Source organism: Poeciliopsis prolifica, unplaced genomic scaffold (assembly GCF_027474105.1).
Source record: "Poeciliopsis prolifica strain line A6 unplaced genomic scaffold, Auburn_PproV2 SCAFFOLD001, whole genome shotgun sequence".
NCBI classification, from domain to species: domain Eukaryota; kingdom Metazoa; phylum Chordata; class Actinopteri; order Cyprinodontiformes; family Poeciliidae; genus Poeciliopsis; species Poeciliopsis prolifica.
The window spans coordinates 6855767-6866089 of NW_026562376.1; the positions used below are offsets into that span (position 1 = coordinate 6855767).

The 10323-nt window shown below is 35.7% G+C and overlaps 1 protein-coding gene across 1 annotated transcript; it reads left to right on the forward strand.

Annotated features, from left to right (window-relative positions):
• Nucleotides 1-543: 543 nt before the first annotated feature.
• LOC129358445 (acyl-CoA Delta-4 desaturase-like) lies at nucleotides 544-9637 on the forward strand. The gene is made up of 13 exons (XM_055027508.1): nucleotides 544-694; nucleotides 922-1133; nucleotides 4604-4714; nucleotides 4838-5035; nucleotides 5113-5214; nucleotides 5289-5414; nucleotides 5492-5552; nucleotides 5632-5708; nucleotides 6236-6333; nucleotides 6992-7088; nucleotides 8161-8240; nucleotides 8561-8686; nucleotides 8890-9637. Exons 2-13 carry the CDS (start codon nucleotides 948-950, stop codon nucleotides 8939-8941), a joined length of 1314 nt encoding a protein of 437 aa, XP_054883483.1. The 5' UTR covers nucleotides 544-694; nucleotides 922-947; the 3' UTR covers nucleotides 8942-9637.
• Nucleotides 9638-10323: the final 686 nt, after the last annotated feature.

The window sequence follows — 10323 nt, forward strand, 5'->3', positions numbered from 1 at the left end:
ATTCGGAGCAAATAAAAATGTCCTACTTCTACAAGAACACAGAAGAACAATTTTATTTAAATGGAATGCTCTGTATTTATGGAAAGTGAAGAAATAACAACTTTACAACTTAATGACAAAACAAAAACCTTAAGAAAATATTTTTTCCATCACAACATTATGTTCCCCTGCAATTATCTACAAGTTTCTAGCTTCGCAGCTATTTGTCAAAACTCAACAGCCCTTTGGACTCATTCTTATTATCACTAAAATGCTTTAAACGTGTTAAATGAATAATAAGGAGTCCAACAAAACAAGAGGCTGAAATGCTGCATATCTGTTTATTTCAGTGAGTTACACCCAGCAGTTGCTTCACTGCTTTAGTTTATCTTTTTTCTGGGAAATGTCCAACATCTCCAGAGTTACATGAGACACCACGCCCCTTCTGGTTTTTTTTCTCTTTGCGCTCTCAGACGACCCTGTATGTTTCTTGCGCCCCTAATGGCCCGACCAAACCATCCGAAATGTATGAAAGGTGCGCGCTGATTGGTCAGAAAACCTCGAATGATACGCTCGAAGTTCGTGCTGGGGAAGGGGGATGACTAAACAGAGGGAGCGAGCTGATGGCTTTGTTCTAATTAAAAGTTGGTCTTTTCGTGAACAGGTTTGTGGACGTGACTGAAATCCGGAGAAAAGCAACAGGAGTCCGGATTGTGTAAGTTTACATTTTTCCTCTAATATTGCTTAATAGCCAGATAATGTAAAAAAACAATCTCTATTGCATACCCACAAACCAAATATTTAGAATGTATTATGCATGTTTAAAAAGCACCCAAAAAGGCACATTTTCTTCTCCTGCTTGTGATTTTACACAGATTTCTAGATGCATGTATGCATTATTAATTATGTCGCGCCATTTTTTGTTTAACTTCCCGGATCCAGAGACAGCATTAGCAGCAGAGAGCAGTATGGGAGTTGGAGGCCAGCAGACTGAGGCTGCAGGTGTTTTTTCCTGGGAGGAGGTCCAGAAGCACCGCAGCAGAAATGACCGGTGGTTGGTCATCAGTCGAAAGGTTTACAACATCACCCAGTGGGCCAAAAGGCACCCAGGAGGGTCTCATGTCATCGGCCACTATGGTGGAGAGGATGCTACAGTAATGTCGCTTCTTTAATCAGAATAAAAACAGGATGCATTCATGAACTAACTGTTGACATAAAACCTTATTTAAAAAAATACTGTCTGGTGTTTTGAAGCAGTTTGATATAAACTACTTCAGTTTATATCAATGTGAAATATATTCCAATGTATCCCAATGTAAAACATTACATTGGGATTCAACAAGAATGAGAGAATATGACTGGCTCATACAGTACAGCAACTATTTAATATGATAAAATGTACAGTTACAGAGAATTACAAAATGATTTATTCAGTCTCTGATTGCATGGTATGACACAGTGGACACATTATCTCTGTGTTTCAGGGGAAGACATTCCTCCCATTTGGTGGATTGTATTTACACCTGAAACCTCAAAAGCTGTTTTGTGAAGTGCAATATTCTCACCATTAATTTCTTCCCTCTGCAGGCTATTTGATGCAAAGGAAAGGATTACTTGAGCATTAAATGTTGCTAACACAAGATGGAAATGAATCTATTACATCAATTTGACTGGCAGTGTGAATTAGGCTGAAACTTATATTGGCAGTAAACAAGACCTTTTTTTTCTTTCTTTTTTTTTTACATAGCAAGCTTTCTTAGATTATAAAACTCAATGCCAGGACATCATATTTGTCTGGTCCTTCTGAATACTTTAGAGGGATCAAGTGATGCCTCTGAAAAAATTACATTTTTAAAATTTAATTTAAAAATGAAAGAGTTTTTCAATTAAAGTTTTAAATACAAAAAAAAATCTAATTTAAATAAAAATTAAAAAAATATATTTTGTGCTATTAAATTGTACATTTTTGTATTTTAAAAATGTAAAATGTCCACATAAAGGTTCAAGACCCACCATTTATAAATATTAGCATTTCTAACAAGCTAATGTGCTGTTAAAGTGTCATTGGATCATTTACATGACTGAGGATGATTTTCTTTGCTGACGTTTTAATTTAGCCCTGCATTTGAGCACAAACAAAAAGTAAAAACAAAAACAATCATATTTTCACAACTATACTTCATGAAGAAACATTTTTATCATCAGACTTTACCAGAAAGAACACCAAAGAGAAAACTGAGCTAGTGATGACCACTGAAGGCATCATAATAAAGGACCAACAAAGGGCAAAGAACTGTTTAGTGGCAGATGTTGAATAAGTGAGGAGACACAGTGACCTCCTGGGTTTCAAAATTACAGACTGGTGAAGACGAGTCTTCATATTTTTTGGCGGACATTTATTTATGCACAGAGCCTGAAACTGTAGCTAAAAATGGCCCAATTTGCATACAGTTAGGGCCAGAAATATTTGGACAGTAACACAATATTTGTGAGTTGGGCTCTGCATGCCACCGCATTGGATTTGAAATGAAACCGCTACAACAAAATTCAAGTGCAGATTGTAACGTTTAATTTAAAGGGTTGAACAAAAATATCTGATGAAAATGTAGGAATTGTACACATTTGTTTACAAACACTCCACATTTTAGGAGCTCAAAAGTAATTGGACATATAAACATAACCCAAACAAAAAAGTTTTTTCTCAATATTTTGTTGCGAATCCTTTGGAAGCAATCACTGCCTTAAGTCTGGAACCATGGACATCACCAAACGCTGGGTTTCCTCCTTCTTAATGCTTTCCCAGGCCTTTACAGCCGCAGCCTTCAGGTCTTGCTTGTTAGTGGGTCTTTCCGTCGGAAGTCTGGATTTGAGCAAGTGAAATGCATGCTGAATTGGGTTAAGATCTGGTGATTGACTTGGCCATTGCAGAATATTCCACCTTTTTGCTCTCATGAACTCCTGGGTAGCTTTGGCTGTATGCTTGGGGTCATTATCCATCTGTACTGTGAAGCGCCGTCCGATCAACTTTGCAGCATTTGGCTGAATCTGGGCTGACAGTATATCCCGGTACACTTCAGAATTCATCCGGCTACTCTTGTCTGTTATGTCATCAATAAACACAAGTGACCCAGTGCCATTGAAAGCCATGCATGCCCATGCCATCACGTTGCCTCCACCATGTTTTACAGAGGATGTGGTGTGCCTTGGATCATGTGCCGTTCCCTTTCTTCTCCAAACTTTTTTCTTCCCATCATTCTGGTACAGGTTGATCTTTGTCTCATCTGTCCATAGAATACTTTTCCAGAACTGGGCTGGCTTCTTGAGGTGTTTTTGGGCAAATTTAACTCTGGCCTGTCTATTTTTGGAATTGATGAATGGTTTGCATCTACATGTGAACCCTTTGTATTTGCTTTCATGGAGTCTTCTCTTTACTGTTGACTTAGAGACAGATACACCTACTTCTCTGAGAGTGTTCTGGACCTCAGTTGATGTTGTGAACGGGTTCTTCTTCACCAAAGAAAGTATGCGGCGATCATCCACCACTGTTGTCTTCCGTGGACGCCCAGGCCTTTTTGAGTTCCCAAGCTCACCAGTCAATTCCTTTTTCCTCAGAATGTACCAGACTGTTGATTTTGCTACTCCAAGCATGTCTGCTATCTCTTGATGGATTTTTTTCTTTTTTTTCAGTCTCAGGATGTTCTGCTTCACGTCAATTGAGAGCTCCTTTGACCGCATGTTGTCTGGTCACAGCAACAGCTTCCAAATGCAAAACCACACACCTGGAAACAACCCCAGACCTTTTAAACTACTTACTTGATTACAGGTTAACGAGGGAAAGGCCTTCTGAGTTACTTGCAGCCTTTAGAGTCCATTGTCCAATTACTTTTGGTCCTTGAAAAAGAGGAGGCTCTGCATTACAGAGCTATGATTCCTAAACCCTTTCTCCGATTTGGATGTGGAAACTCTCATATTGCAGCTGGGAGTGTGCACTTTCAGCCCATATTATATATAAATTGTATTTCTGAACATATTTTTGTCAACAGCTAAAATAACAAAACCTGTGTCACTGTCCAAATATTTCTGGCCCTAACTGTATATTGTGACAAGGTTGAAACTCCAGCCAGACTTGTGGCGGGTGGAACAACTTTATGAGGCTAAAAGGTTTTAGAGTCTGGCCTTTTTCAAGGAAGGAAATAAATCAGCCAGGGGCATCCTTCACTTGCAATAGGTTCCCAAGGGAGAACTTGAATGGTGTTGTTGAATTCTTCAATTAGTGGTCATATAACATTTTTCTCATGACATACATCTGACAATTATATAAAAGCCCAATATAATCTTCTTGTCACAGTTTGCCATTACAAAGCATTAAAGGTAAAGGTTTTAGCACAATGAGTTTTGTTTATCATTTCTTTTTATAAATATATCATAAAAGCTGAAAGTGCAAATGAGATTAAATGAACCTAAATCTGAAGATCATATTTTAATTATCTAAGCAGAAGTGAAAATCAGAATGTGATGGTGTATGAAATAACACAAATTTGAGGAAAATATCTTCTGTGTTACAGGACATTTTCTTCTACTCCAAGCTGTACTGATAATATGATTATTCTTTTATATTTTCCAGGAGGCTTTCACAGCGTTCCATCCTGATCAAAAGTTTGTGCAGAAGTTTCTAAAGCCTCTACTGATTGGAGAGCTGGCAGCAACAGAGCCAAGTCATGAGGGAAACAAAAATGTACAAATAGTTCAAGTCTCACAAAGATCTCAGATAACTCTCAATATTTACTCATTGACCTTTTTTTTTTTCAGAAAAGGTATTAACAAAACATTGTTACAGCTTCCCTTTTCTCTTCCACAGGCAGCCATCATGCAGGATTTTGAAACTTTACGCACCCAGGTGGAGAAGGAAGGACTTTTTAAAGCCAAACCTTTATTCTTCTGCCTCCATCTGGGTCACATCCTGCTACTGGAGGCCCTCGCATGGATGATGGTCTGGTACTGGGGGACTAGCTGGACTCTGACCTTACTGTGCGCTGTCATGTTGGCAACATCTCAAGTAAGTTCAACAAAGTGTCCTGTCACATGAAGATTAAATCACCTTAGATAATAGAAAATATTACTTTTTTTTGCCAGGCGCAGGCTGGATGGCTGCAGCATGACTTTGGTCACCTCTCTGTCTTCAAGAAGTCCAAGTGGAATCACCTGGTCCACAAGTTTGTTATTGGACATTTAAAGGTAACCTTTTTAGTTTTGATGTTTTACATTTTTTGGTAATTTTTTCCTGTTTTTAAGAGTCCTATGCTTTACAGGGAGCTGCAGCCAGCTGGTGGAATCACCTGCATTACAATCATCATGCCAAACCAAACATCCTGAGCAAAGATCCTGATGTCAACATGTCGGGCGTCTTTGTTCTTGGATCTGTTCAACCTGTAGAGGCAAGCAGCTGGAAGATTTGTTTTAAGTATTTTAAGAAATTCGTAGCAGCTCACAAACTGTTTTTTTCATCTCTCAGTACGGCATGAAGAAGATCAAACACATGCCCTACAATTACCAGCACCAGTACTTCTTTTTATGTATGTTTGTCAGAAGTCATGAACAATATTTTATGACAAAAATAAATAAATTACTCATAATAATAAACCTCTGTTTCAGTGGGGCCGCCTCTTCTCGTCCCAGTCGTCTTCAACCTGCAAAATCTACACGTCATGATTTCTCGCAGAAACTGGGTGGTAAGATTTTGGACCGTTTGCTTTGCAGTGCATGTAATTATTTACATTTCTAAAAAAGCCACAAATGATAAAGGTTTCTGTAAACATATCACTTTAATGTATTGTATTGGTACAGGCCTACATAAAGTATTTTATCATGGTAAATTGAAAGGAAAATTTTGATTGAATATTTCTTAGAAGCAATAAATTACTTCTTCTGTTGTTAAAAGTCGCACAAGTCCAAACAGTTGCTAATGAAAAATAGAAAAAGTTTAAAGCTGCTATTCAATATTCTATTATATGTAATATCTATTTTTGATCTGTACCTTTTAAAGATAACTAACAAGCTTTAAGTGGAAGAGTTTGAAACAGATTATCATGTAAAAATTTAATAAATAAGACCAAACGTCCAGTAATTTTGAAAATTATTGAATAATCTAAAACATGTTCAAGAGTATTTTTGTCTTTATCAGAATTTGCAAACAAAACTTGAGAAAAAATGTTTTAAACAATGAAATTGTGCTTTTCCTCTTTTTTGTCATTTGAAGGATCTGGCGTGGTATTTGTCCTTTTATATTCGATATTTCTCCTGTTACATGCCCCTATATGGCTTTTTCGGCTCTGTGGCTCTCAACCTCTTTGTTAGGTAAGAATTTGAATTGTTGATTATTTAGTCATTTGTTGCTTGCTTGTTAGTTTCATTCATTTAGCAACTGATCGAAAAGATTCCCAACTGTTTCCAAAAGTTGTTTTATGCGTATGACCTGTGTCTAAAAAACTGTTGAAAACTATTTATATTCTATGAGTAAATAGTACTTTTTATTATGTGTTTCATATTGTTGTCAAGTTTTTTTTTCTGAGCTTAGAGTAATTTAGACTTTCACCAAAGCAGACCATTTCCTAATCATCAACTGAACCACAGTGTAGCTTATTTTTTTCTGCAGAAACATTCTTTTTTTTTTATAATCAAAAAAATTATAATGACAATGCTAATATTTAATTAACAATTCATGTAGATATTAAATATTGTTTGTATTTTGCACACAATTTTCCTAAATTGTGGCTCTGACCCTGGATGGATCAGGCAGTTTTAACTGATTCTGACCTGTGAGTCACATCTTGTTGATGTTTGTTAAATTCTTATAACCTTTATGAGTGCATAATAGACCATTATGTTAGGTTATCTGCCACCAAAATATGTATGTTATTATTAAAGGACATGTCTTAATAAGAAATGTCAAAAACTGTAAATGTATGAAATGCAGAGTCTTTAGATGATATTTTTAAAATTGCTTATTTTTCAGGTTTTTGGAGAGTCACTGGTTTGTCTGGGTGACTCAGATGAACCATCTTCCAATGAACATAGATCATGAAAAGAACAGAGACTGGCTAACTATGCAGGTACATTGTTTTTTTTTTTAATCAAACGTATATTTAAAAAATATATATATCCATAAAATATATTTTTTAGCAAGGAAACATTTAATCTTGCATGTGATAAGAGAGACAGATCAAAAATATTGACATTCTGATGTGTCCAATGCAGACAACTGGCCTTGGCTAGTTTTTATTATCCCTTGTGCTTTATTACTTTGTCTTGCCTGACCTGTAAGGTCAAACTGCCATAAGTTTCAACACAGATAAAGTTAAACCTATCTAGAAACGTACGTATTTTCCTACATTCCAAGTTTTAATTCAGCAAAGGTGTCTCTGTGAATCACTGACTTGGGTGGCCAAACCACAAATGCAGTTCACACATTTTAGATTTCTACCTAACGATTGTTAAACATGTATTACTTTTCTTTTGCACTACTTTGTGCTCCATTATCACATTTTTTTGCCTTCTACCTCATCAGCCAAGCAATTACAGCCTCTGTGATTTACAAATAGATTAAATAAGCCAGAAAATAAGTTGTGTAATTCACAGAGAAAGTTTGAACAGACTCCTCAAATCGTGCATTAAATTGAAAACATTGCCTGTTAACCTATCATTTAAAACACTAAAGACTCAATTTTGTGCTGGTAAACTGAGCATAGTGTGTCATTTGCCATCCAAACTGGCATTTAAGGTCTATAAGCTCATTTCAGAGGCTTCTATTCATCACACTAATTGGGATACATTTATTAAGCAACAAACTTTGTACTAACTCATATTCCCACTGCAGCTACTCAAAAGTTCTTGACTTATTTTAGCTGAAACAATCAACTAAAATGTTAATTATTCAGGATATTATGTTCTCATAAATTTCACAGCAACATTTTTTGCTCTGTTAGTTGTGGAAATGCTCCACTGTGGTTCTAAGAATTGTTTTGAGACATGTAAAGGAGTTTACTGTGTGTTAAAAATCAATGAGTGTATATTAGTTGATTTGAAAGGCCTCATTTGTCTCATCAGAAAAGTGTTTATTGTCATTTTGTCCCTCTCTAAGGGAGGAGCATCGTTAACAAGCTTCTGCACTATTTTCTGTTTCAGTTACAAGCCACATGTAATATAGAAAAGTCCGTTTTCAATGACTGGTTCAGCGGACACCTCAACTTTCAAATCGAACACCAGTAAGTCGACAGCGGTTTATGAAAATGCTGGCCTCTCGTTTGCAAGACAAATCTGGATACTAATACCTTTTTCCTATTAATCTGTTGTTGCCACTCAGATGAAAGACACTGCCAGATATCTTACCTGGCATTAAAAATGTTATGCGTGGCTTTCGCGTTGTTAACACTTTGAGTTCTCTATTGTTTCTGATTTAATAATGCCATTCTTCAGTGGGTGGGGTATGACTTTGGTCTTAAACTATTAGACATTTTAAGCTACTATTAATTAATTAGTTGGTTTGACTTTGATTCTTGTAATAATTTGATTCAAAATTTTTAAGTCTGTTTCCAAGAATGCCGAGGCACAACTACCACCTGGTTGCTCCGAGGGTCCGTGCGCTGTGTGACAAACATGGGATCTCTTACCAGATGAAAACGTTATGGCGAGGCATGACTGATGTTGTCAGGTAAAAACTCAGACAGGACAGGCACTTGAAGCAGAAATCACACTTATTTAAACTAAATTGAAAATAATCCTTCAGCTGATTTAAAATGAATGATGCCAGAGCTAATCTGTCTTTTTCCAGTTCACAGCACACTGCTTGCCTGCTCACCAGCCTGGTTACAAACTGATGTTTTCCCATTTTTTCCCCTTTCTTGCTTTTTTCAGTTCGCTGAAAACTTCAGGTGATCTCTGGCTTGATGCTTATCTTCATAAATGAAGAGCTGCTTATAAATCAAGTGATCTTCTTTTGCATCAAAAACATTGTGTGTGTTGAGAATTAAACAAAACAAACTGAAACCTAACTAATTTATCCACTTTTGAAGATGGTGTAGTTAATTGACTGAAAAACTATTTAAAGCTAATAGGATTTTAAATGTGAAGCTTAAAGATTATTTCAGTTATCTTAATTTAAATAAGATAATTAACTAAATGTTTTTTGGTAAACATTTTCAGTCAGACTGACTGATTGTAAGACAGTTAATATGATGACTTTTTTCCAATAGTAAGAAGTAACTTTACTGATAGAATGATTGTCCTCTTATTTTAATCATTCTGTCATACAAAAGTTAAATATTGTCATTTTGCTTTCTTCAGTTGTAGACCTGCAACCATTTAAATAAGTTTGTTCTTTGTTACACAATAAACAAGTTGTTGTCTATTACAACATTTAGTGTTATTACTGCAGAGGCAAACATAAGAAATATTCGTTAAAAAAATAATAATCAAATTTTTGTTAAATTTTGTAAGTAACTTTCTATTGTATACTTATTGATGGATGTGTTGTAATATGTAGGAACTTATAGAAAGAATTTTAGCAATCATGACCAAAGTTATTGAATGAAATGATTTATGCACCCATAGATGTTGCAAAATATTTTAGAAGTACAAATAAAACATTTTGTATTTTCCTGTTTTCCTATGTGTCAATTATTTTTGTCATAAAACACAAAATCGAGTTCAATGTAACACTGCAGAGTGATAGCCCGTGCTTTAAACGGAGCATATTTTAAGTTGTTGCAAGTTTCAATCAATAACCATGCCTACAAAAATGACAAGTTTAGAAGAAATGCATAAGGAAGGACATTTTGGGGAGGTTCCCTCAAGACAAAACAAAATGAATTATATAGTGGAAAAATAACATTTGACAAGCATTTGTTAATCTGAAAAATATATTGCCTTCAAGACAACAGTTAGAGGAATCACAAGAGGGTGAAACTTTTATAGCACAAAAACCTGTGATTTGTTTGGTGTTTTATAAAAATGATGTATAGTTGAGGAAATGAGCACTTCTCATCTGAAGCTGATATGTTTTTGTTCTATCTTTTTCTCCACTATCATCTCCTCATGGACAGCATGATGTGAAGAGATTAAACACTATGAAGGGACATCAACATCTGCATCACAAAGCAGGTTTAGGAACTTCTCCGCTTTCCAGTTCAGACTGACAAAATTAACTTGAGATAACAAAATTCAGTTTTTCAAGTAGGTTTTCATTTATTAATTTTAAAAGGTCATTCAGAACAAGCTGGCCCTATGTGAAAAGGTAATGTCCCCATTTACATAGTTGCTGGTTGTGCTACCTAGTGTAAGTTTGAATTT

What these genes read in the sequence shown, in the direction of transcription:
- LOC129358445 (XM_055027508.1), top strand. Translation starts at nt 948, where the DNA reads ATGGGAGTTGGAGGCCAGCAGACTGAGGCTGCAGGTGTTTTTTCCTGG. An exon ending in GATCTGTTCAACCTGTAGAG is followed by an intron (nt 5,415 to 5,491) that starts GCAAGCAGCTGG and finishes TTCATCTCTCAG; the next exon opens with TACGGCATGAAGAAGATCAA. An exon ending in GGCATGACTGATGTTGTCAG is followed by an intron (nt 8,687 to 8,889) that starts GTAAAAACTCAG and finishes TGCTTTTTTCAG; the next exon opens with TTCGCTGAAAACTTCAGGTG.